General features: G+C 34.0%; 5 protein-coding genes across 6 annotated transcripts; 3 read left to right on the forward strand and 2 right to left on the reverse strand.

Annotated features, from left to right (window-relative positions):
* Positions 1-608: 608 nt before the first annotated feature.
* Positions 609-4,954, forward strand: LOC129919820 (mini-chromosome maintenance complex-binding protein). The gene is made up of 4 exons (XM_056000891.1): positions 609-1,734; positions 1,793-1,972; positions 4,192-4,435; positions 4,503-4,954. Exons 1-4 carry the CDS (start codon positions 731-733, stop codon positions 4,875-4,877), a joined length of 1,803 nt encoding a protein of 600 aa, XP_055856866.1. The 5' UTR covers positions 609-730; the 3' UTR covers positions 4,878-4,954.
* Positions 4,955-4,999: 45 nt separating this feature from the next.
* Positions 5,000-9,081, reverse strand: LOC129919821 (ubiquitin carboxyl-terminal hydrolase nonstop). Its single transcript, XM_056000892.1, has 5 exons — positions 8,815-9,081; positions 8,354-8,755; positions 6,177-6,287; positions 5,335-6,113; positions 5,000-5,280 (listed from the first exon to the last, which is right to left on the reverse strand). The coding sequence occupies exons 1-5, from the start codon at positions 8,932-8,934 to the stop codon at positions 5,238-5,240; spliced, it is 1,455 nt and encodes a 484-aa protein (XP_055856867.1). The 5' UTR covers positions 8,935-9,081; the 3' UTR covers positions 5,000-5,237.
* Positions 9,082-11,847: 2,766 nt separating this feature from the next.
* On the forward strand, positions 11,848-14,174 carry LOC129919822 (protein aurora borealis). Its single transcript, XM_056000893.1, has 2 exons — positions 11,848-12,321; positions 12,388-14,174. The coding sequence occupies exons 1-2, from the start codon at positions 12,065-12,067 to the stop codon at positions 13,856-13,858; spliced, it is 1,728 nt and encodes a 575-aa protein (XP_055856868.1). The 5' UTR covers positions 11,848-12,064; the 3' UTR covers positions 13,859-14,174.
* Positions 14,175-16,640: 2,466 nt separating this feature from the next.
* On the forward strand, positions 16,641-20,668 carry LOC129919824 (liver carboxylesterase 1-like). Its single transcript, XM_056000894.1, has 3 exons — positions 16,641-17,870; positions 17,932-18,390; positions 18,445-20,668. The coding sequence occupies exons 1-3, from the start codon at positions 17,001-17,003 to the stop codon at positions 19,060-19,062; spliced, it is 1,947 nt and encodes a 648-aa protein (XP_055856869.1). The 5' UTR covers positions 16,641-17,000; the 3' UTR covers positions 19,063-20,668.
* Positions 20,669-21,765: 1,097 nt separating this feature from the next.
* LOC129919825 (CCR4-NOT transcription complex subunit 7) lies at positions 21,766-26,441 on the reverse strand. 2 transcript variants are annotated; one of them, XM_056000896.1, is made up of 5 exons: positions 26,180-26,411; positions 25,712-25,996; positions 23,194-23,549; positions 22,716-23,133; positions 21,766-22,149 (listed from the first exon to the last, which is right to left on the reverse strand). In XM_056000896.1, the coding sequence occupies exons 3-5, from the start codon at positions 23,544-23,546 to the stop codon at positions 22,021-22,023; spliced, it is 900 nt and encodes a 299-aa protein (XP_055856871.1). In that variant the 5' UTR covers positions 23,547-23,549; positions 25,712-25,996; positions 26,180-26,411; the 3' UTR covers positions 21,766-22,020. The 2 variants fall into 2 exon arrangements, with proteins under 2 accessions (XP_055856871.1, XP_055856870.1); XM_056000895.1 differs by lacking the exon at positions 25,712-25,996 and having other exon boundaries at positions 21,767-22,149; positions 26,180-26,441.

The following is a 26,441-nucleotide window of genomic DNA, read 5'->3' on the forward strand; positions in this document are numbered from 1 at the left end:
AAATTAGAGGTTGTAATTTACTCTTGAGTAGAAATCTAGTACAACAACTACAAATTCCTATCTCCTCGAGTAGAAAAGATTATGATGTGTTAATTGCAGTACTAGGCTACTATGAGTAAACTACCACCTCGAAAGGAACGCGGCTTATGTTTTCATTAGCCCTGTTCCATTGGAGGTGGTAGTCTATTAAGTAGATGTTTTGGTTAATCTAGTACTATCATCTGGTCATGCTTTTCTTCTCGAGTAGATACGATTTGTATTGAATTCGTTGAAAGTGCGTTCCATTGAAAATCGCTAGTAAACTACTAGTAGTACTTTGCCACCTCCCAAAGGAACAGGGCTAAATAAACTACCACCTCGAAGGAACGCAGCTATTGACTTGCCGGAAGTGAAACTAACCTAAAGCCAGAACCATAATTGGCGGATGGAGTCGGAAGCTGCTGTCAATTGTTGTTGTTTTCTTTGTATTTTCGATAAGTTTTCATCCGTCGAGTGCGGTTGCGGGAACTGTTCCCCTCCGTTTCATCCGACGCTTCAGTCAATTCTTGTGCACACTGTCCATAGTATGAACAGACCTAATACGAAACGTCATTTCTGACATTTGTATTTGAAATGCTTGTTGTGAAGTTGATTTTGCAAAATTTCCCGCCAATTATTTATTCTCATTGTTTAACACAATAAACAAGTTTTTATTTGCTTTTTAATTCATATTTATTATAAACTTATTAAAATGCCTATTACAACAAATATACCCGATTTGACTGAGTTCTTAAAAAATGAGTCTCATTACTTAAATTTATTAGAAAACAAAGAACTCTGGCGCAAAATACCGTACCTCAACTACACTCCTCTGCATGAATTGAAAGACTTGACATTAGTCAGATTTCGAGGAATGATTCAAGATATGCTTGATCCAGAAATCTATTTGCAAAACTATCAAGTCAATTCGACTGATGGCAAGAGTAGATTTCAAAATGGTAAATATCGGGATTGTCTGGTACTGAATGCCAATGAAAAGCCAGACTTTGAGTGCTTCGACAATGTCCAAGCCGAAAGAAGAACTGTCTTTGTAGTTTCATTGCCAGGATTCAATTCTTGGGCTAGTACATTCGAAGAATCGAATTGTACCAAAAGGGACATTTCAAATAATGAAGTAAATCGTTCACAAAGTGTTCCAAAGCGTCCACTTGCCGACGAAACTGATTCTGAAATGATTGATTTAGATCAAACTAACAACATTTCTAACATTTCAAATAAACGGCAATGCACCGAGGTTAACGGGTCATCTTCATCGAATACTCGTACCTCTGCATTATCTGCCGAATACCTTCTAAACTCTCCCATTCCCGATCGACCTAGCAAAGCCTGTTTGATCAAACTATACAGTGACTTTGACAGTCATACTCTTAACTCAATTATCGATGTTGTGGGCTTCTTGTCGGTTGATCCGGCATTGGATGCATCTACAACAGACCCAGCCTTTGATGAATTTGAAAGCTGTGGAGAGCGACAGGCCCAAAATCCGCCCCCATCACTCATTCCGCGTTTGCATGCTGTCGCAGTGAGAAAGTTGGAACACAATAATCCTTTGTTAGATTCATCGATCTGTGAATCCATATTTTCAAGTTACAATTTTGAGCATGTTTACAAAGATCTTAAAATTCTACTCACACAATGTTTGCTTGGTGATGATTTGGCAGCGGAATATCTTCTTTTGCATTTAATATCAACAGTGTAAGTATAATTACATAAATTTCTTTTTGTAAAAAATTACAAAACTTTTTAATTTTAGGTACATTCGTTCGGATTTACATAGTTTGGGAAAATTTGCTCTGAATTTATGCAATATACCTGAACAATTACTTCCTAGTTATACACAAGATCTGTACGATATTTTGGAACTCTTTTTGCCAGCCAGTCATTATTTGCCAATGACCTTGGATACGATGAATACACTGCAGTTTTTTCCAAAGTGAGATATTTTTATTTTGTTAACTTGTTTTTGGTTTTCAAAGAAGACTTAAAAAATAATGGTATTCGATATGAAGATTTCCAAGTCTGCTTCTTGGTATCCACTCCCCACTCCCCACTCCTTTTGTACTACTTAGCATGGTTTGGAATAATAGTCGTTGCCTTTTCGAAGGCAATACAATCTATAAACTAGAGATGCCGCGAACATTCGGCCTATTTTGCTGGTATTCGGCCGAATAGTTTAACTATTCGGCCGAATACCGAATTATCTTTATTTACGTTTATCTTTGTAAACTATTCCTGCTTCGAAAAATAGTCTTTTACTGTAAACACTTGTCCCAGGAGACGAAAGGTAGACTTTAGCAAATGTTGGAAAATTGGAAATTTTGTAGTATATGTTGATCACAATGACCACCACTTGTATGGGTCCGCCGTTCGATCTTGGCGAACAGATGTCTGCCTTTGCAGTAGTAGGTAGTGTGTTCAGACATTTATCTTAAAATTAGTTCAGTTATTCATCGTTACAATATGATATTGTTGGGAATTTTTTAAGCCACATCTATTCTTGAGACAAAATATAAAATTTTTGAAACTACCAACGTTTTTTTCTGAGTGTTCTTGGCCGAATATTCGGTATTTGGCCGAGGAGCGTGGCCGAATAATCGGTATTCGGCCAAATCAATGTTCGCGGCATCTCTACTATAAACTATGACCTATTCATCATAAGATGTACGGTTGAGCTAAAAAATCCTTTAGATCTTAGAGGTCTCCCTAATATGTATAGTCCAATCAAATAAACTTAAAAACAAGCAAATAGCCAAGGTAAAAGCTTAAAATTATTGGAGACCTAAGTTAAGACATACTATTTAAAATAGTAAAAGTCCTAACCTCTACCTCCAGGGCCATATCATCTTGACAAAATATTTGCAATAATTTGAAAATGCCACATTTGGAGCATTTCCAAAAGCTGCATACGGAAATTCCCCGCGTGGGGCAATTGAAATATGACCCGCAGTATAACATAAAGATTGTTAAAAATGGTGGGGCTAGTATTCTTTTTTTGGGATGTTTTTCTTGGCATGGTGTGGGGCCACTTCATCGGATAAAGGGTATTATGGACCACCTTAAATACAAGGAAATCCTAAGGGACACTATTCTACCGTTTACTGAGAAGGAAATGCCTTTAAAGTGGACATTTCAACAGGACAACGTTCCAAAACATAAGACTAAGTCTGTGAAACAATGGCTATGCGTCCAAGAAGTCGGTGTTATGGAATTGCCAGGCCAGTTCCCAGATCTGAATCCTATCGAGGACTTGTAGAGTGACGTGGGAAAAGCGATTAATAGATCTGATACCTCAAATTTGGACAAACTTTGGCAGGAATTTCGACAAGCTTGGTACTTAGTACCTGTTGAACGATTTTAGAGTCTTGTTTCGTATATTAACCGCCGGTTTTATGCTGTGATTAGCAATAAGGGTTACCCAACCAAATACTAGTTATTTTCTTTTAATTGTGTTAAAATGTTTGTTAATTTGTGTTTGTTTTTGGGAAGTGTGCTATTTATTTTGTCCTAAAAAACTTGAACTGTATTAATGATTTTGTTGTTATTTTTTGTTTAAGAATTCAATGTACTTAATTTCTTTTTGAATAAATCAAATATATTTGAGTTCTTACTTCCTCATTAATAAAACAGCTCTTTGAAGTTAAAAAAGTGCGAAAAACATTCATTTTTATAAAGTTTAGGGAACATGTGCTATTTATTTTGTCGCCACTGTATATGTATCATAAGCCCTGTTCCTTTGGGAGGTGGCAAAGTACTACTAGTAGTTTACTAGTGATTTTCAATTTATCTACTGGGGAAGAAGAGCATGAGTAGTTCTAGTAGTAAATGTACTAGATCATCTACTCATGAGTAAACTACTTGTTGTTCATCCTTGTGGTGAACCGTTAGGCACAATCATTAGGTCTGACCTCCTTTTATTATTAAAAACTGCTTGTTGCTCAATATTCTTTTAAATACCCTAGTAACTTTAGAATTTGTCTGTTATTTGCTTAGATCTTCTTTACCCTTCGGAAAACTATGTTAGGGCTATAAAATTATATTCTTCTTAAAAAAAAGTTAGCAAAATACTGCTGGAAACTTCAGTTAACTAATCTGGAGACCTACAATTTGAACCCGTTTGTATTAATTTCTTTGAAAATTATTAATTTCTTGTAGAAAAGACTACCAAACAAATAAACTCACATCGGGAATTCTTCAGTTAGCACCACACACACACTTGGTTTTAGATGAAACTCGCTTGCAACCCGGCAAGCTCGAGAACAACGGCGTTCGTGGAGTCCAGAACTTGGCGCATTTCATTAAAACCCAACAATTAAAGTGTGATTTCCAATATTACGATATAAATTTCAACACGGATATTCCAGTTCTTGTGCTAAGTGAAGGAAGGAGTATGCTACCTGTAAATATAAACTTAAATCTCCATTACCTTTCAACATTGAAAATGTTTTCTTTCGTTTTTTTTGCAGAATGACTTCCAAGTACCTCTGAATGCTGACAATGATAGAATTACTTTGATCGAGGAAACATTAAAAGCAGCTAAACATTACGCTCAACCCAAATTGGATGCCATCAGATGTTACCTAACTTCTGCTAAATTAACCAAATTTGATATGAATCCTGAAGAAAGTGAAATGATACAAACTGATTTTGTTGAAATGCGCAAGGCCAATGCCAAAGTTGGCGCAGATGAACTCCATGGACTACTGGTCCTATCGCGGCTATTAGCTATAGCCAGTGGCAAATCCAAATTCGACAGAGATAGCTGGGAAAAGGCCAAACAAATGGAAGCAACTCGAAGGAGTCGTATGGACCAAATTCCCAAATCAAAGCGAAATAATTAGTATTTTGTTGTTTGTTTTATTTTTACAAAGCGTCTTATATTTATCTTAATGAAAATAAATTAATTATTTTTGATCAATTAACTAAAAAGAATTTCATTCAAACACAAAAATAATAATCGGTCTTATTAGAAATTCTATTTGTATCGTAGATTTACTACGAATGACGAAAAAAACTATCACAGAATCCGTTCGTAATGGAAAATTTAACACAAATTATTAAGAACGAATTCTCTGATTGTTTTTTGGGATTTGTGGCAAATCTACGATACGAATAAAGTTCCTCATAAGGGCGAATAAAAAAAAAAGAAAAGAAATGTATCAGTCACTCAACACCCCAATGCGCCATTCGGTTCTTCAAACTTACTCGTATTCCAAAATATTTTTGTGGTAAAACAAAAGGTATCTGCAATGACATTACATCATTTCAGTTATTAAAAAAAATAAATTTAACACCTACCCTTCGCTATCCAAAACCTGATTTAAAGTTGCAGTCGTAATAGTATGATCGTCACATTTGACCCAAGTGTCCTTATGATGGCGAACATAGACAATGTAGTGTCCTGAGTCAATGGTACCTATGTGATTTACAACTGCATAAAGCGAATACCGGTAATCCCCGTAGGGATTATTCTTTTCCGACATGAACGGTTTCATATCGAATTCGGCTGGAAACGAAATAAACGTTGAGATTTTCTTATGAATTATGCTAGAGTGCTCGAATCGTTTAAGATGGAAACTTGCCACACTGGGCAGAGTTCGCAGAGACAATTGTTTGGTCGATTCTTGATAGCTCTTACATATGGAACATTTTATTTTTGCCAATTCACCCAAATGTTCAGCTCGAGTATAACGCTCCAAGCAGTCAATTAGACTTTTCGGAGATGTCCCACCCTCGACTTCGCCAAGATCCAGAGATATATCCCAGAAAGGATCGATTGTGGTAGACACATTTTTGCAGTCTTGGCAGACAACATCGCTCTGCAGCATTCCAGTGAATATCTGATCGATGATGCACTTGCATTGAGCTGGACCTGTTTCATTGGTATTGAATGGTGGCGCTCTATTTTTTTCCTCATTCTTCGAGCTTATGCAATGCAGATGCAATATCTCCAAAGTGGCGATAAAGAATTCATGAGCATCTTGTTGTTCATAGCCGGCCAAATGTTTGGCATGGTTCCATATTAGGTGCAAAAAGCGGTGTAGAGACAATGGGCCACGTGATCCAGAATAAAACTCCTGTTCTTGTAAAGTCAGGGAAATAAATGATAAGACCAAACGACCATCACCCTAAACTCTTACCTGAAACAAGCGCGAAACCTCACAAACTAGACATTTTAAGGAGGATTTCAAATTGCATTCATGTCGTTCGGATAGGAAGTAATCACTCAATAAAGGAGTGTGGATGAGTGCCTGCATAATTATTTATATTAAAGATGATTTAGTGACCAATTTGGAGTTTATATTTAAATAAGTGGAGAAGATTAAAATCTTGGTTTCCTTTGGCGTTTTTGGTCACAATGGTTGTAGCAATGAAACAATTAAGCAAACATTGGCTTTTCCCGACGTTTCTATAGGGGTTGCTGTCTTCTTAAGGGGAACTTTATTCAAAATAAAAACAAATAATTTATTTACAATTCAGGAGCTAATTACCAAAACCAGCTATTGGAAAAAATCGGAAAATGAGATATGCATGTCATTTTTTAGGTCGCACCTGATTCAATCAAAAATAATTTCCTAAACAGGACACAGAGATAGTAATTCAATGTCATAAGCCCGAAGACATAAATCTTGACGATACGATCAATATAACTCAAGATATAAGGTGTTTTAGAGCCCCCGCACACTACAGACTTTCTACCGGCCGATAGTTTAGTCGGGTTGGGCTCCTAGTGTGCGCACAGGCAGCAAAATAGTCGGCTAGGTAGGAAATATTTTATTTTGAAGGCAATTGTGAAGCAAAACAAACTTTTTTTTGATCAAACAAATTTTTTGATAGGACCATACTTAATCGTTGTACTGTGCGCACTTTCATACATTTTCATACTGCATAAGAGACCGATTAAACTGTCGGCCGATAGAAAGTTTGTAGTGTGCGGGGCTCTAAGCGGCTTTTTATTTTTTCTTTTTAATTTTTTTTTTTTAATTCTCCAAGAATAGAGCTGATATGGTAAGTTAAAAAAGCATATATCTTGAGTTCTATTCGTTGCATTGGAAAGATTGAGGTGTTCAGGATTAGGGCAAATGACAGAGCATCAGTCCTTATAATTAGAATATGAATTTGTGTTAATTTAGGGCAATTCGTCATCACTCGGAGTTGAACATAACTTGTGGATTTTTATCCTCAACTTCCGAGTTCGATTTTATTCACTCCAAGTTGACGTTTTCAACTTTCGATTTTAAACTCGAGAGTTGATCACCCTAAAGTGCCTGGCTACACAGTGTTGTGCTCAGCAAAGTACTTTTTAGTACTTCTGAATCCATTCAAAACATTTTTTCTAAAGAAGAAATGGAGTTGAATACAAACAGAAGTACTTAGCAGTAGATACGATTCAAGTCTGAATTAGTTATAAGGTCGTATAAGGCTATAAAACTGCATACTCAAAATTCGCTGTGTGCTCTTGGTCTAAGAAGACAGCAACCCCTGTCGAAACGTCGAGAAAATCCAATGTTTGCTTATCCTCTGTTGGCACACCTCTTTTTTGTGACGTGAAACGTGAAAGGCACACGGGTGCGAATTTGGTTTGTACTTTTTCATGGCGTTATAACTCTTTTCGGTCTCAATATTTTATAATTTCTCGGTCTCTGCTGTCAAAAAAAATCTTTCCAATTTAGGTAACTTTATTGGAAAGCTAACTGGAAAGTTAGGCAAGAAAATTTTCCCTAAAAATTTAGGAAAGTTTTTTTTGTCAACATGACAGCAGATTGTTTTGAATTAAAGAATTAATTTAGCAAAATTAAATGTATTTGTGTGAAAAACGAGTAAAAAGTGCATTATCGGTTATAATTAATATTATATATTCATTAAAGTTAAGTGAAATTTGGTGTATTCCCCATGCGATCGGTAAAATACTTAAGTAAATTTTGAAATTTGACAATAGCAATATATCCAAACTTATTTAGTCAATTTCCTCAAATTTCCGTTCAGAAAATGACGTTGCCTAAATATCTAGTCCCTAATATTTCCTGAACGTGCCCAATATGTGTATTAAATTGACGTAGAATTTTTCGAAGAATTCGAATATTATATTTACAATTTCTTAAAAATATATTGTCACTATTTTAAAGAGACTGTTTTGGGCACACTTTTTTGAAAAATCATGCGCCGATAGAGGGTTAATATTTTCATTTCTTCAACCATTGTGACCAAAAAATCCAAAGGAAAACAACATTTTCATCTTCTCCACTTATTTGAATATAATAATTTATAGCATAAAAAAACAACGATCGAATAAAAACAACATAGAAAGTAAGCTTACTTGCACTATGCAATTCATGAAACAAGTCGAACCAAGATTCATAAGACCTCTCAAGCCGATTGTTTGGTTGGCCTTGATCATCCTTCTTCTTGGATTGCTTAGCAAGAGGCTAATTTCGGTTGCACTCGGCCTCCAGCATCTGTAGGTTAGACTTTTCTGAAGATCCTTTGCCTCGAGGCGTCGGTTCTTGTCTTGGATTTCCTGGTATCGTTGATCGTAGGTGTAGTCTTTGCAGGAATTACAATAAATAGCTCCGTGCGAGAGTTCGAGAGCGAGAGGGTGTTTAGAGGATTTTAAGTGATTGGTTATGTGGGAGCCTTTGCAGCCGAAATAAATGCACTGAAGACAGGCAAAGATTTGTAGGCCAAAGCTGCCGCATTCAAAACAAGAACACGATAAAGCCTTGATTCGTGGAATACATGAGTATAATTGGTTATTTATGTTATAGAGACTTAAGGTACCTTTTTATTGCGGGCGTCTTTTGAGATGCATGACGAGAAAAATGCATCAACAACACTGAGTGTGTCCAATCCGCAATCTCGAATGTATGCTTGGAAGTGTCGACATCCTGTTTCAGCCATGTTTTCTGTTTTTATAAATTGATTAGTTTTTTAACCAAATAATTATTCACAACATTAATTTCTTTATGGAAAAAAGTAAAATGTTTAAAATAAAACAAATACAACATTTGGTTCTTGCTGTCGAAATGTTTCAAGGTTGAAAATTGAAATGTCTTAGAGGGAGGTTTACACCTTTGGACTTGTTGGATAGACTTGTCTGATAAATGTCAGCCGGTGGTTGGCGTTGCCGTATGTAATTATTTTAGGTGTGTTTTTTTTGTTTATCTATATAGATTTTGTGCAAAAAAACGACATCGAGATTTTTGAAATCAAAACAATTTACGTGTTAAAAACAAACAAAAACTTTATCTGTATAGATTTTTGAAAAATCCAGATAATTATCCAGATTTTACTTTCTCTCGATAAAAACAGTAGTGCCAAGGTAGTTAAATTGTTGTGTTCATACAGAAATATCTGAAAATATTAACAAAAAAAAAAAGCGGAGAAAACGAGGTTTGAAAAAAAACTCTCATAGAAAAAAATAATCAAAAATTTGTTTGACATGGTTGCATTGAAATGTTAATATCTCGAGATATACGCAATGCACTTTTCACATAAAAGTCTTAAATGGATCCTGATAAGATTGTTGAACAGATATGTATATAAAATTATCAAAGTTTTTTCGAAAAATTAGAAATAAAAATAAAAAAGTTTTCATATTTGACTTTTTAAAAATCGAAAAAAAATTCATATAACACAAGAACGACGCAACTAATGTTAATGGTCATGGTCTTAAAATGTAGCTAAGAATATACAGATAATTTTTCGTTTTTTGTGAAAAAAAAAATTTTTTTGAATCCAACATGGATGCCATGGCCATATGAAAATTTTTGTTTGCATCCAACATGGATGTAATGGCCTTCCCACTTCGGAGTTAAAGTAAAAAAAAAACAAAAGCAACATTTTTGACAGACAGCTGCCAAAGTATATGTACAGTGGTGCCAAATGTTTGCATGGATTTCAAAAATCCCGATGTCGTTTTTTTGCACAAAATCTATATAGATAAACAAAAAAACACACCTTTTATGTTTTTAGCAAATTTTCTTATGACGAATTTCTTCATATTTTTTGTACAGTAAAAAAGAGATAAGGGGTATTCACGATTCGATGCAAATAGTCATGTATCGTTGTAAAAGTGCAAAATTGGAACATTTTCTTACACTAAGGGCCAGTTGTACAAATATTTAATCCGTGGATCAGCAACTTTTATCTTGTGAAATCTGTAGTAAAGATGAGTTTTAACACTGGTTCAAGGTCCATATATGTAAAAATAGCCACATTCATGCTTGAACCGAAGTTGACCCGCAGCTAATCCGCCGAAATCGGCGGGTTAAATTCCTGAACCAAGGCTGACCCACGTTTGTTCAACTGGCACTAAAACAACCAAATATACAGACTAGAATTTTGTTTACACTTTTGCTATACCCTAACCTTATTGCAACAAGAAAATACAATGGTGCAAAATTTGTCTGCTGTACCTAGTTGTAGTAGAAGAAAAATTAAATGTTGCAATTTTACACCTTTATTGTTGCACCGGATCGTGAATACCCCTAAGTTACCTAAGGGGTATTCACGATCCGGTGCAACGAAAAGGTGTAAAATTGCTAAATTTTATTTTTCTACTACTACAACTACAAAAGACAAATTTTGCACCATTGTATTTTATTTTTGCAATAGGGTTAGGGTATAGCAAAAGTGTAAAAGTGTAAAAAATTATAGTCTGTATATTTGGTTATTTTAGTTTAAGAAAATGTTACACTTCCCGAGAAACAATTTTGGTTCTATAAAGCTTTACAGATGCAATTGTTGCTTCTGTAAAGCATTATAGAAGCAAAATTGTTAGTAGGGTTTTGCACTTTTACAATGATACAAGACCATTTGCATCGAATCGTGAATACCCCTTATATGCTGTTAAAATGGAAGAAATAATTGGATTTATAAAACAAAACAAAATGGTTATGTTTTGTTTTGTAAATTCAATAGTTCTTCCATTTTATTAAAACCAAAACAAACGTTTTATGAATTTTTGAACTATAGATTCTGTCAATATTGACTGTCAATATCAGTAATATGCCAAATAACAATTATTTTGTACTTTTCTTGTTTCTTGTTGTGGCTGCAATGAAACTTGGCATCGAATTTAGAAATAGAGACATGATGCAGCTCTGCCCTGCATGCAGATTTTTCACCCACAAGAGGCCGTGTTACTTTATTTTGCTGCAGGGAAAAAACTGCACGTCTGTTTTGACCATAACTTCATAAATGAAATCGAACTTCTGTGAATAAAAAAGGTAGATATACACGGAATTAAAATTTAAAAAAAGGGTTGAACGGATAAGGTATGCGGTAGCACCTGAACATTGACGTTCGGTTTAGAATTCTTGTTCATACAATTAAACAGTTTTTAAACGGGTGACAAGTTTACAGAAGGTTTCTTCTATTTTACAAAAGCCCTTTTCCATTGGAAGTCGTAGTTTACTAATAGTAGATGTTTTGGTTAATCAAGTACTAATCATCTACTCATGCTCTTCTACCCGAGTAGATACAATTTGTATTGAATTCGTTAAAAGTGCGTTCCATTGAAAATCGCTAGTAAACTACTAGTAGTATTTTGCCACCTCCTAAAGGAACAGGGCTAAAATAATACAAATCACACAAAACATAAAACTTGTAGCATGTTTTCACTACAACCTAAATCAGATAATTAAGTTAAAATTAAATTTTTTTCTATACGACTTAACATTCGAAAAGAATAATTTGCAAATTCATCTCATTTGGGCTCCAGTAAAATAAACCTATTAATCGAAACGGTGCCTTAAATTCTATAAAAACTAAAAATCCCCAAAAAAATAACCCATGTAGTACGCAAATTACAAACAAAAAAAAAACAACTACTGCATCACATCCAAATTCAGCATTCAGCAGATTTTTGACATTTCAGGCCGTTGTGTTCCAGACTTCGAATTTCTGGAGCGAATCCTTCATTCAAAATTCAAAAAAAGAAAATCCTTTTCCGTGTACTGTCGTGGCTTGCCTTCTAAATGATTTTCAATACTTTTCCATAAATATTTAAAATTTTTTTAATTAAAAAATGAATTCTCTAGATAATACTCCTTTACGCTATAAAAATCGTTCGCCAATGATAAATTTTTTTAGTAAAAATCTAGGAAAAACCAACCAGAGTACAACTCTGATGACCCATGGCCATCATTCAAGGAGATTTCGTGAAACAAATAGTTTTGATGTTTTTCCTGTTTTAAAAACTCCACCAACCAAACGTTTCGCTAAAGTTGTGAATCCCTTTGAAGCTGCTCTTTCTGATCGACTCCATTTGCCAATTATTGCAAGGTATTTCTATTTTTCTTCTCTCTTTAGTATTCTATGGAATTGTTAAATAAAAATCCACATTCTTAGTCCAACATTGTTTCAGCGTCCCCCAACGCCACAACACTCTTCAACACAATTTGCCTGGACTATTGACGATGTGTCCTCTTTGCAACCAGCCAATGTAGAGCCACATGAAACCCAATTCCATGACTCCCCCGATCCGGAATTCGAAGCCAAAGCTCAGTCAGCCATTAGTTCGTTTTTCAAAGAACAACAAATTGTTCCTAGCCCAATTGACTGTCCTTTGCGCAGTCAACGCATAATTTTATCCGAAATAACTGGCAACACTCCAATATCCAAGCCAGGTCGCCGAATACGCGATAATGCAGCACAAACAGTCCTTTCGCTGCCACCAACATTGCCCAAGGATTTAGAGGCTGCCTTGGCTCCATACTTTACATTCAATGAATGCCAACAGAGCACAAGTAATCTAGCTGATAGTTCCATCAGTGCCATTGAATATGATATCCGTGATGCATCTCTGAGACGCAAGCTATTCGATTACCAAGGTGTCTCGTGTATGGATGATGACACTTGCGCTGAGGTCGAAAGATGCCAACTGACCTCGGCCAGTCCACCGCCACAATCGCCAGAAGTGCTCAAATGTAAATCTGCCAAATTTGACGATGCCTTCTTTAAATCAAGGCTATCTGATCCGATGGATAAGAGTTCTTTTGGTTCGTTGTCACCAATCGCTCAGAACTCTTCGTCTCCAGAGACAAAACATAGGTCAAGGATTAACTTTAAGAACGAGGTTGCCACTACATCACGTTCTGGTTACTTTTATGAGAACTATAGATGTCCAAAGGTTGAGGATTTTGCTAGTCCTCTTGCCAAAAAGTCACCAATGTATTTATTTACTACTCCAGAACGTAGCTCGGTGCATCAACTTTCGTCGCCGTATCGTCTGGCAAGTGCAAAGAGCGACACGGCATTTAATATCAAAATCAGTGGATTGCTTGTGGATACGACAAAGAGATCTCGAGCGTCCGCTGAACTTGATTTGTTTGCCGACGATACACAGGACATTGATGAAGACGAAATGCAAGTTAGTCAATTGTCGGCTATAAGCAACATCTCGTCGGAATCCGATACACCTCGAAGTAAACGAAGGTCGACAAGCAGGAAGAATCTTTCGCAATCATTTACAAATCAATTTGTCTCGTCGAATGAAGATGAGAATAATGTTCAGTTGAATGATTCGTTAGAGGAAGCAAATAAGATATTTGTTCCGACAACTAATTTGAGTGCGGAATCTAATGCAAAACAGACTCATTTAGCTGTATCGGAACGATCTATCCTTTATCGCACAGACAGTGGATTCAATGAGATGACAACTAGCTGCAGTCAACAATATGATACGAAACCCAATTTTCAGCTATCCGGTGAGGAAGAGGATGAGGAGGATCAAAAGACTGCCAATGGAAATGCTTGTGATGCTGATATAAGTATGATATGTTGCTCGACACCATCCAAACATTCCGTCGCTATTCCTTAATAGTTAAAGAAGCAACGCTAGATAGTAGTTGCTAATAATAATAAAAATCTTAGAGTAATAATTCAATTTTTTTGTTGCAATTAATTATGATTATTGTATAAATAAGTTTTCTATCGATTGTTTTAATTTTTTGAATTTGTTTAATTAATAATTACATATTGCAATATCCAAATTTTGAATGGATTTTTAACAAACACGAGTGTCATACAATTATTATTATTATTAATTTAAGTTGGTTCTAAGATATATAACAAAATTTATTGATCAACTATTCTAGACCATTTTGTTTAGGTTAAAACTAGTTTTTATATAAAATTTATAATAATTAAAAAAATACACGAATCATGCTTTTTTTTGTTTTGTTTTCTTTGATCACAACAAAATGGCGTACAGGATACGCTGCGCCGTTCATTTTGGGTTCATACTCAATCCAATAAACAACAATATGCAGGTAGTTTTAAAAACATTTTCATAAGTGACAAGATCGTATCTCATAAATGACATACATATATGGGTCTTATTAAACTTGTGAAGTTAAACCAAATGATACTTTTGTGTCTTTTTCTTGTTTTTTTTTGAATTTTTTAAGTTAATTGCCTTTTATTGTTCCTTTTAGGAATTTAACAAACCAATTTTTATTTTTATTTTTTTACTAAATGTACCTATGTAATTGAATTATTACTTTCAATACTTGACATGAGGACTAGGGTGGAGTGAAAAAACAAAGTTGTCTTGTTTTTTGATATACGTAGCCAGGATGGGTGTCATTTGGAACTTAAATAACGGCAAAAAAGTTGCAGATCGATCAAAGAAATTTTAGAAAAAAATCAAAATACCCTAAAGGTTAATATATGGAGTTTTTTGAGTTTTTATTGTTTTACTCAGTTTTTTTGATTCGAAAAACATGGTACATTATTATTTATTGTTAAATTTTCATTAAAAAATTGCGATTTTACTGACTTAAGGCCGTTACTGCAAGAAGCTATGGGCGGCGAGTACCCCCAACCACCATGATCCAGCCACGTAAAAACAAAAAATAAAGAAATTTTTAGACAAAAATAGTGTTGGTTTCTGTTAATTTCTCGAAAATGACAGTATGTTTTGGGATGCGGTTTTTATGTTTTTGTTCAAAAACAAAATCAGAGCATCGAATTTTAAAAACTTAATTAGTACTTAATTACATGAAATTTTGAAAAAAATTAGTTGGAATTTTTTTTTTCAAAATTTTGGTTTTGAAAAATAATTTTTCAAAAACTGTGCTAGAAAATGGCAATTACAAAAATGTATAGCACGTTATTGTAAGTGTAACCGTTGATTTTAAACAATTTTTTTTGTTCCATATTAAGTCAATTTTTTCGACCGAACCTACACGCTCTAGCTTTTTGGCATATTGCTCACAGTACTTTACTTCCAACTAGCATAGCAGTTTTGAAGGGCGTTGTGAACCCTCAAGATATTTTTTGATCGGACTGAGATTTGTTGTGCTCTTTTTTGAAGGGCAAAAAAAACAGTTCAAGCTCAGATAATAAATTATGATTTTATTATCTGTGGTTCAAGTCTCCTTTGCCACTTTTCCCCGACTTCCAAGATACTTGTTAAAGAATTTTCGAAAAAAAAACTTTCAAAATCTTTACGCTGTCCTCACTGTCTTTGTTTTGGCATTCATACATAGATAGATAAAGATTTATTCAACTTTTCAAATTGTAAAATGAATACATTCTTAACTTAAATCATGACCGATACTGTAAATTTAAGAAAAGGAACATGACAAGTCCACTTCCCTCTAAATTGAAAGGTCTTAAAAATTAAGTGTTTCCATTTATCTTAAATAGAATGAAAGAAATTAATTCTGGAGACATAGAGCTATTGATCTGTGAAAAGTTCCTTTAGTTCCTGAGAAAAAGCTTATCAAAGTTCGGTATCATGCACAAATTTCAAATGGTCTTGACCCATTATAATTGAAAATATAGGATTGAATCGCATGTACTAAGTTTTGTATTGAATCAAAAGACCTATGTATAATAAAGTGGCTTAGAGCCGATTTTTCAATAGCCAGATAAACCCCAGTTAAGGTTTATTCCTACGAATAAAAGTTTTTTTTTTTATATTGACATTTATTCTTCTGATAGTCTAACTGATGATTGAAAAATCAAGGCTTATAATTAAAACTTCTTGGTTGTTTCATTTTTAACAGAATTCTGAAGTAAAAATCATTAAAACCAAAAAATTGTTTGAGATAATAAATACATAATTAATTTCCCTCGGAGTTCATTTTCATGGAATAAAAATCCTTTGAAATGACAGAGGTTCTCTTGGAAAATTTATTGCCAAAACCAATATATTACGAGGGAAAAATTCAGGAAAATTTTTACTGGCGATAGCCTCGTTTAAGTTCGGCTTGGATCTGTAAAAATCTTATTAATTAATTTCGATATCTGGCGTGCCTCAAAGCATATTTAGGACCTATTATTTTTATATTCTGAATCAAAGAAGTTTTGTCTCTTAACTTATCGTCACCAGTTATGTTTCCCTAGTCACATGGACCTGGTCGCTATGAAAAAATAATTTTTCAATGTAAATATGTATGTATTTTGTTAATTAATACCCATTAATGTAATTTGTGTTAATTCTAATGAAAGTACTATCTATTAATGATATTTTTCCCACAGATATACAGTTAACATTTGAGAGTTAATAAATTTGAATTCTTAACTATAATATCTATTCAACAATTTTTATTTGTTTCCAACATTTTGTCCATTTAATAATATCACTGACTATCGAAATGTATGTAATCAGTTCCTTTTCTAGAGAACGCCTCAACTTAAATTTAACAAGCAGTTTGTGTGCCCTTACCTGCACAATAATTGTAATTTAAAATGTCGTTTGTTTTGTTTTATGTTTAGGTCTAGGTTGCATTCCGGCATTGTTGTCGCGCACGTAAAGTGACTGCACAGAGTACACACACATAACTTAATTATTATTCTAAAGGTGTTTCATTTAAAATTCATCAACTCTGGATTGAAGTTTATACCTCTCCCTAATATACCTGTTTTCATCTTGAAGCTTACCTGCTTTTCGGGTGGGACTGATTGTTCCATTTGTTTGATTGAATTTAAATGTGTCATATCACGAAGCTAAAATGATTTTAAATATTTTATTCGTTCTTTGTTGTGTTCTTCTGATGGAAATTTCCATCACACAAAGTGCTCGTGTTAAACGTATTGTTGGTGGCAAGGAGGCAGCTAAGCCTCCACCAGATGATCCAGTTGTTTTTACTAGAATTTATAATAGACATGCACGCGTAGAAGGTTTCCGCAATCCAAGAACTGGAGTTTATACATTCTTAGGGTTAAGATTCGCTGATCCACCAGTGGGTCCAAACCGATTTAGTCGACCAAGGTATAGAAGACTCGAAGGAGATATTAATGCTACAAGACATGGACCAGCATGTCCACAACCACACTATACGATACAAAATTATGTGATTGGAAGTGAAGATTGTCTCCTGCTCAATATATACACGCCACAGATGCCTGATGAAACTACAGGCCTTCCGGTGTTTGTGTGGATTCACCCAGGAGCATTTCGTTATGGCTCTGCAGCTCAATATGATGCCGAGCCCTTGGCCCAAGGTGGGGTAATAGTGGTTCCAATTCAATATAGACTGGGGACATTGGGAATCATTGGTGATGGAAGTAAGGAGTTCAATGGAAATCTTGCAATGTTTGATATGGCGACAGCCTTAAGATGGATAACGGAACATATCTCATTTTTTGGAGGAGATCCCAAGCAGATCAAACTTATTGGGCACGGATCGGGTGCAGCAAGCGCTATGTTCTTATCGATGTCGCCTCGTAGTGGCTCGGTAACAGGAGTTGTAGCCATGTCTGGATCTGCTTTATCACAATATGCTAAAGATGACGCACCCGTTCAATCACTTGAAGAGATTGCTCAAATAAATAAATGTCCAAAATCTAATGAAACCGAGATTGTTTCCTGTCTTAGAAAGGTATTAGAAAAAGCATTGTATTATTTCTCACTTTTAAATATCTTAACTTTATATACTGCAGAGAAGTGTAAAGGACATCGTCATAAAGGATTCTCAAGTGCAAACCGAGCGGCTTCAAGGGCGAGCGATGATAAAAAAATTATCTGGTTGTGTTGGATTTAACCCTCATGTAGAGCAACCAGACGATGGAAGAGGTCTTCCCGGAATCATCACAGACCAGCCGGAAAACTCAATTTCAAAAGGAAATTTCTCAAATATACCACTTCTGATCGGCGTTGCTAAACAAGAAACTGCCTACGCTATTAATTTGAATCCCACCAACGATGTACGAAAGTCAGCAGAGAATTTATTAAATTCCCTTGGCGACTCGTTGGGAAGTTTGAAACCGTTTCTTCGTGTTGACGAACTAACTGGTTCCATTATAAAACCTATTCTACCAGGTGCTGAAGCTCTCAACTTGGGTCTAACTGATTTACTGAAAGTTCCTGCATCCCTTGATCCACTTCAGGTGATCTCCAAGGTATGCTATTTCAAATTTTTGTCGTTATGTTTATACTAAAGTTTATTTGAATAGGTTACCGAGTTGACAACCGATGCTCTCTTCAATTTACCTGCCGTTTTAACTGCTCAAGTATGGGGAAAAACAGCGTCGGCTTTTCTTTATAGTTTTGAGTATGCAGGCTCTACGGCAAAAGGCATCAATTTTCTACGTGGCCTTCCAATTGTTGCTTCAGAAGCTGAAACTCCGTCTATTGGACACGGTGATGAATTGGGCTACATGTTCAATGCAAATGATATCGAAGGAAATCCCCTACCAAATACCCGCCTAACTAAACCTGAAGATATTCAAGTTCGAAAAAATTTCATATCTCTTTTGACTAAATTCGCTCAGCCACAAAACTCTGATAAATCTTCGGTGTTTCAAAGTGTCTCTGGCGGTCGCGATGGTACGCCTTTTATAAAAATCGATACCAAGCTGAATGTCGTCCCAGATTTCCGGGTTTGTGAACTACTGTTGTGGGGCGCTCCATTGAAACCATTACAATCGACAACGTGCCAAGGTTTTGCAAAAACTATAGGTTCAGTGACAAAAATCTTGAGTAATGTTACTACAGGATTAACCGATACCTTAAATATAGGTGGTGGCGGTCGCGGTGGTGGACTTCTTAATGTAGGTGGTTTACTTGGATAACACGGTGTTACAATAATGCGGTTTTAAAATATACGCGGGCGGAGACCTATCAGGTTTTGTAGAGCTAGTCGCACTGAATACGAAACGGTATTTGAAAATCCCCTAACACCCCCAAAATCTGGAGTTACGGGCAAAAAACGGTTTTTTGGACCTTCACCCATTGAAAAAATTCTAGCTTCGACAATTTTTTACCCATTTTCGATTTTTGTATAGTTTCTGATAGAAGATAAATATACCTTTTTAACAATGTATAAAACATGTAACTCGGTTAAACCACTTAGAATTTATAAGATGTCAAAGTTCAAAAATTCAATTTTTTTTGTCATTTGCCCAACTTCGGCATCAATTTAAAGTATATGTTTTCAAAACAACATGCTTTTTAAAAAATATATTCTAAAACTATATCTATTTCCCAATTGATCGATGTATTTTTTATGAAAATCACTTCAAAATTGGCTAAGAAAAAAAAATTTTTCGATTTCAACCCAGATACAGAAATTCGAACTTTTAGGTATAGAACAAAAATGTTGTTTCGGCACGTAGAAGGATAAGTTGGACGCCAGGATTTGATGAAGGGTTTTTGTAGAGGAGCTCAATACAAACATTTTTTTTCTTTAAGAGGGGGGTCTATCTCCCCCATTTTTTCTAAAAAAGAGTCGCAGTCTGGACAAAAATAGTATAAAATGAGTTTAAAAAAAATTTTTTCCCCTATTTTTAACTTTGAAATCGATTATTTCAAAAACTATTGGTAATATTATATTGATTTAAAAATTAGAATCAAATGCACAATTTTGCCTTTTGGAAATGGTATCATTTATTACTGTAAGTGTTGCCGTTGTTTTTTAATAATTTTTTTTAGAAAAATGTCCCTACCACCTAAACGGGGGGAGATAGACCCCCCTCTTAAAGAAAAAAAATGTTTGTATTGAGCTCCTCTACAAAAACCCTTCATCAAATCCTGGCGTCCAACTTATCCTTCTACGTGCCGAAACAACATTTTTGTTCTATACCTAAAAGTTCGAATTTCTGTATCTGGGTTGAAATCGAAAAATTTTTTTTTCTAAGCCAATTTTGAAGTGATTTTCATAAAAAATACATCGATCAATTGGGAAATAGATATAGTTTTAGAATATATTTTTTAAATAGCATGTTGTTTTGAAAACATATACTTTAAATTGATGCCGAAGTTGGGCAAATGACAAAAAAAATTGAATTTTTGAACTTTGACATCTTATAAATTCTAAGTGGTTTAACCGAGTTACATGTTTTATACATTGTTAAAAAGGTATATTTATCTTCTATCAGAAACTATAAAAAAATCGAAAATGGGTAGAAAATAGTCGAAGCTAGAATTTTTTCAATGGGTGAAGGCCCAAAAAACCGTTTTTTGCCCGTAACTCCAGATTTTGGGGGTGTTAGGGGATTTTCAAATACCGTTTCGTATTCAGTGCGACTAGCTCTACAAAACCTGATAGGTCTCCGCCCGCGTATATTTTGAGTGTTACACCGTGTAATTATCTAAAATATTTTTTTTTTATCAAATCAACTTAATAAAAAAGCATTTATTTTATCATGTTTCCTTGTTAATTGAGAAGCATATCCCGAACACACTACTGGATTCATTATTGATTTAGGCTATAGTTATGTTTTTTTTTAATTCAATTAGCTTCGCCAACAATAGATTTAGAATCGATTCAATGGAAGGATTCATAGGATCCGAACTAAAAGTAAGTTATAGGGTCGCTTTTTAGAAACAAAAAATATTAAGATATTTTTTTCCGAGATACAAATTTACAATTTAGCACGTAATCGATATTCTTTTGTTTTAAAAATAAGAACAGCCATTCGGTGCCAAATGAACATTTTCATAGTAAAACGCTATAAACAAGCTATACCGAAGTTTGGTGCTTTTTATAAATTCAAATTCAGTTTCTGTGATTGTCCTATCGGGAATCGTAACAAACTTACGCCAGACTAGAATAACAGCATGTAGTGATGAAAATGTTAGTTTGGTTCCAGATAAGCAATTGACGAAGACAAATCATCCATTCGCTTTTACTTCAAACAAGAGATCAATTTGGTCAGAAGCTTTCAGGTATAAGAATTCTCCATTTCATATTTAGAATTTTGTGGGCTTCTTAGGAGAACAGACTTAAGAAACCCAGAAATTCCAAGTCGATGAATGCATGCATGTATGTGGAGAAGATGCACTATGCCCTATAAGTTATATTGTACTTGACGTTTCTTTGTTGCATTAGTGCTTCGCAGTTACCCAGTGGTCTCAGCACCTAACACTACAATCGAGTGTGGTCGACGCAATCGAATATCGTAAGCAGCGACCGACTCGTTGAACTGATGGAAAAGCTGGAAAAAAAACAGCAGCAAAATAGATGCGTAGCAAAATTGTTGGGAAGACACCAAAATAATGAGAAAGAGAAATCAATACATTTTGTAGATTAGTACAACGGAAATTACCAATTATAATAAAAAAAAAATATAAAAAAAAGAAAAATAATAATGCAAGCTAAATGTATGCGATAAAATATTTAAAAATCATCAAATAAAAGAAAAGTTGATAGCAATGAGTATGATTTGTTATTTTTTTTTTTATTTTTTTAAGATATAAATTTATATATAAATGTATTTCTTATACATATATATATTAATTTGTTTTTTTTTTTTTTTTTAAATAAATTGTATGAACTTATAAGTGATTTATATACGTTTTTACCTTAATGAGCGCGGGCTTTTGGATTTGTATTTTTTTTTTAATTTTACATCCATAACTTTACTATAATGATGTTCTTATAATAAAGACAACAACAAAAAAAAAAAACTAGAGACAAATATTGTTTTGTTTGTTAAATTAATTGTTATACAGAGAAAATGCGCTCGCTTTTTGCAGAAGAACATATTCAAACATATAAATGTGTGTTATGAGAGACGCGCACTAGAAAATCACGTTGTTGCATTATTATTTTCGGTGTTGTTCTCATGGAAATTGGCTCCGTTTACAATAAAAGATGTACCCAACCCATAAAGGTGGCCACAGTACTTAGCGTTGTCAATATTATCCTCGAAAAACATCTACGGAAATAGAAAAAGATAAACAAAACAGAAAAAAAAATCAACTACATATAAATTTAAAAACTCTTTTCATGATGATGATGACGATGGTGCCTTTTTTTTTGTTAATGGAACAGTTAGTAAAAGGGATAACAGAAAATAAAAATTAAAATGATTAAATTATATGCAAAGAAACAAAAAACAAAATTATTGTGTTCATTTTGTTTAATTTTTAATAAATTCATTATTAACTCCAAAATTGAAATGAACAAACAACAATAAGAATGTAAATGTATAATAAAGAAAAAAAGTCAACAATAATGCAGGTGAATATTCAAAAATAGATAATTCAAAAGTTCACCAGTAACAACAAAATAAAATCAAAAAAATTCAAAATGAGGATAAAAAAAATTAAAAAATGGGAGAAATAAAAAAATGAGAAAAAGTTAGTTAAAATAAAAACAAAAAAAGAAACATGATGATCTTTATGCTTCGAAAACAATTGAATTAAATTCGATGGCATGGTCAAGGTATGGTGGGGTGAGTTCAATGTTAAAGTTTTTATCATTTGATGATAGTTTTTGTACCTCTCGCATTTTAAAGAACGCCATTCCGGTCAAGAGCGCATCAGAGCCTGCTTGATGCTGTGGTCCAACGCGACGCAGCTCCAACTGATCAGCAACTTCTTGCAGACCGCCTTTAAGATTCTTGCAAGACTTCATCAAATATTTAATGTCGTAAATGTTGGGGAAATACAGGCGGAGTAATTCAAAGAATTCGCTCTCATCAGCTGGTAGATTTTGGTCGGTTAGTAGCTTGAGGAGATACCCAAAGTCATAGCCGGAGTGGAAACATAGCCATTTGATGTTGTCCACCAAAACAATGCCCGACGACATCAAAAGTTCAGCAAAGTCTAAAGGATCAATGCCATCCTCTTCGTGCTTCTTGAATTGAATACCAGAATTCTGCAATAGATCGATAGAGTCCTGTGCATACATGTCTTCCCTGTAACAGTTACGTTAATGTTCTTCCTAACGAAAAGAGAAGCTATAATTTTGGACTTACGAAAGATTGAATTTGAAATTGAACTGCCATGTCGAGTAGCCTGGTGGAGTTTTTCCCTCATCATCCATAAAGGTCAGCCCTAGTTGAATTATGCGCAACAGATCCACATTGCATCTCAGAAGCTGGTAGTGATAGTCAGCAGTCGACCTGAATTCTCCTACCGGTCGTGCCACTACCCCGGGAAACTCCGTGTCCATGGCCACGTAATGGTACTTTTGCACCACTTTGCGAATAGTTCGGAACTCATCTTCGAGATTATGCTTCCAAACGTCCCGAATACCGCATTCTTCATTGCTGGGAATACTAACCGTATGCGAGGAATGTCCACCGCCACCACTTATTGCTGAAGGCATTGCCTATAAGATATACATCACAAGGATAATGTTAAGATTTGAAATAACATTCAATCAAGGCATTTGTCGATAAGCTTTCCAAAATTTCGTGCAGGGGCAGGGGATATTAACAAAAAAAAATTATTCCTTCTTACGTGACCTTTTTAGTAAAATTAATTCTACTAGTTTTTGTGGGCTATAGGTCTTTTCTTGAGTTAGTTCTTATTTCAATGAGTCGACGTTTCGGGTATGGATATACCCTTCTTCAGGACTAATGTTAAAAACTTTTTAACCTCTTAAGGTTTCTCAAAAGTGGTTTGTCAAAAACTGCTTAGCTTTTTTATATCAATGATATTTTAGTTTAACGAGAGAATTCTCCCAATTTATTTAGCTAAATTTGCTATTAATAATTACAATATAAATATTATAATAGGTATATAAAAATATAATATGTTATTTACAATGGCATTGGCAATTAAATATATTGTTTAACAAAACTTATTACTTTTTTTTTAAATTCAAACTTATTACTTAGTTGTTTAACATTATTTGGTAGATCATTGAAAAGTTTAAACCCTTTATAAATCAGACTGTTTTGACATCTTGCATTTCTAAAAGCTTGCAGTCTTATATCCTCTCTATTTCTTAACATATAATGGTTGAACATCTCTGACGTAATGAATATATTTTGACAAGTATGTTGATAATAAATTATTTTTGATTTTAAACACAAGTAAAATGCACGACTGGGGTCGCACGTACTTGCTCTTATGATGAAAGTAGCTTTTATGTCAAAGCATTTTAGGAAACATTTTTGGAATTAGGTACATAGTTAGGTATAATTTGATTTTTTAAGGAATTTCATAAGAAATGCAATATGTAAATTTTTTCCATATTTCCATTACCCGTATTTTTGTTAAAATCACTTACAGTTGTGTTCAAAATAATAGTAGTGCCTGCAACAAAATAACATTTGATATATTTACGGTGCTTCTACGGTTAAAAATTTAATTTCTTTGATGTCAAAGTTTTTAACGGGCAATTACTAATAAATGTATCGTAGTTTTAAAATGAAAAAGAAGGTGCCAAATAATTTGTCATTGACCTTTGGTTGTTATTTCTAATTTCACCTGTTCAAAATAAAAGTAGTTAAAGTTATAGCGTTTTCGTTTGGGAATTCTTAGAACTGTCCGGGATTGTCCGACCCGGAATGCCAAACGATCAGAGTTGGATACTTTTTTTTTGATTCTGAACTTTGGGTTTCTTTGTATTTGTGAAACGTCAAATGCGAACGTCTGATGAAAGTTTCGTTTTGTTATTTTTTTTTATTATTATTAAGTTATCTATTTTTTTTTTGTTTTCTTCACTTTATTTTAATATAATTTAAAGTTTGTGCATAGTTAAAAATCTTAAAATTGAAAAATGAACAACAAAGAATGACATTTCATTACTTTGACGTCTTAAGTGTGAACATGTGTGCGTGATTCTGGTTTTGATTCTGCCTCAAAATTCGGAATCGATTTTCTCTTCTTTTCAGAATTAGAACTGTCATTGAGTGCCAAACGATCAGTTTCAAAATCGTTCGGAAGAATTCCGGACAGTCCCGGACGACCAAACGAAAACGCTATTATTTTTGAAGAATTTAAAAGTGGTTTATAACTTAGAATATTGTTTTTGATTGTTTTGAAATTTCAATAGTGTGAAACGTCTTTTTTAAGATATTCTATTATTGAATTTTAAAATATTATTGATATAAAAAAGCTAAGCAGTTTTTGACAAACCACTTTTGAGAAACCTTAAGGGGTTAAAAAGTTTTTAATATTAGTCCTGAAAGAACGTCGACTAATGGAAATAAGAACTAACTCAAGAAAAGACATATAGCCCACAAAAACTAGTAGAATCAAAAAAAAAAAAGTTAGTCGCCTTGGGGTTTGGATATATGTAAAAAAAGAGAATTTGATGGTTGATAGCCAATTGGTAAAGTAACACAGAACAAACAAAAAAATGCAAAAATAAAACATCTTTAACGTGATGTGGACATGTGGTGGGTGGTAAGGCGGCATTAAATTAAAAATATTGTTTGTGTGTGTGTAAAAATGGTTTTTTTTTGAGAAGAGGAAACCTATTATCGGCAGCGAATAAACAACAACAACAAATCAAAAGCAATGCAAAATTTATCTACTTACATCAGTTGTTGAATTAGTGGTTACTTCACTGGCTTCAGCCACGGTGCTGTCAGCCGATGTGTATTCAAAATTTCTTTTTTTTGTTTGATTGAATTTATTGTTTAAAAATTCCTAAAGTAGGAATGCAAATCAAATGGTTTTTTATATGCTCTACTGACAGGGTACGCGTTTGAAGTAATATAATTAATATTTTATTAAATTTTCCAAATATCCAGCTTTTGGTATTGTGAATGGAGCAGTTAGTTTGCTATCTCAATGCACGACAAGGTTCTAGTTGTTTTAGTCCTGTTGTTGCGTTGAAATTGAAATAAATTACAAAATGCAACAATTCATTTTTTTTTGAAAGATAATGTTACGAAGAGAAGTTCAAGAGATAAGTAGATTTAATTTATTTTAAAGCTTACGAAAAATCAAAAAGGAATTATATATTTTCATTTTATTCTTGTAAATTTTTTGTAAGTAACTTACCCATTTCATGGTTGTGTTTGTATTGTTGAAGAAGTTTTATATCTTCTTTATAATATTTTATTTCTGTTCATACGAACAAAATGATTTGGATAAAAAAAGAAATATTGCGATTTGAATGCAGCATAGAATATTAAAAAATGATTTTCCAGAATTTTTGTCTTCTCTTTTTTTTTTACTACGGCCTCGGTGTATTTTTCTGTGTTGATTTTTGCTTGAGCGAAGCGAATTCTTATGTCAAAATAAATTCGCTCGCAGTTATTTA

The sequence above is a fragment of the Episyrphus balteatus genome, chromosome 4 (assembly GCF_945859705.1).
Source record: "Episyrphus balteatus chromosome 4, idEpiBalt1.1, whole genome shotgun sequence".
In the NCBI taxonomy this organism is placed as follows: domain Eukaryota; kingdom Metazoa; phylum Arthropoda; class Insecta; order Diptera; family Syrphidae; genus Episyrphus; species Episyrphus balteatus.

Coding starts and splice junctions, on each gene's coding strand:
- LOC129919820 (XM_056000891.1), top strand. CDS start 731: ATGCCTATTACAACAAATATACCCGATTTGACTGAGTTCTTAAAAAAT. Junction 1,735..1,792: donor TTGCATTTAATATCAACAGT/GTAAGTATAATT, acceptor TTTTAATTTTAG/GTACATTCGTTCGGATTTAC. Junction 4,436..4,502: donor AAGGAAGGAGTATGCTACCT/GTAAATATAAAC, acceptor TTTTTTTTGCAG/AATGACTTCCAAGTACCTCT.
- LOC129919821 (XM_056000892.1), bottom strand. CDS start 8,934: ATGGCTGAAACAGGATGTCGACACTTCCAAGCATACATTCGAGATTGC. Junction 8,756..8,814: donor AAGACGCCCGCAATAAAAAG/GTACCTTAAGTC, acceptor CCACGAATCAAG/GCTTTATCGTGTTCTTGTTT. Junction 6,114..6,176: donor AGGTTTCGCGCTTGTTTCAG/GTAAGAGTTTAG, acceptor TTACAAGAACAG/GAGTTTTATTCTGGATCACG.
- LOC129919822 (XM_056000893.1), top strand. CDS start 12,065: ATGAATTCTCTAGATAATACTCCTTTACGCTATAAAAATCGTTCGCCA. Junction 12,322..12,387: donor CATTTGCCAATTATTGCAAG/GTATTTCTATTT, acceptor CCACATTCTTAG/TCCAACATTGTTTCAGCGTC.
- LOC129919824 (XM_056000894.1), top strand. CDS start 17,001: ATGATTTTAAATATTTTATTCGTTCTTTGTTGTGTTCTTCTGATGGAA. Junction 17,871..17,931: donor TTGTTTCCTGTCTTAGAAAG/GTATTAGAAAAA, acceptor TATATACTGCAG/AGAAGTGTAAAGGACATCGT. Junction 18,391..18,444: donor CACTTCAGGTGATCTCCAAG/GTATGCTATTTC, acceptor TTATTTGAATAG/GTTACCGAGTTGACAACCGA.
- LOC129919825 (XM_056000895.1), bottom strand. Junction 23,134..23,193: donor AATTTCAAATTCAATCTTTC/GTAAGTCCAAAA, acceptor TAACTGTTACAG/GGAAGACATGTATGCACAGG. Junction 22,150..22,715: donor CGTTCTTTAAAATGCGAGAG/GTACAAAAACTA, acceptor CTATTTCCGTAG/ATGTTTTTCGAGGATAATAT.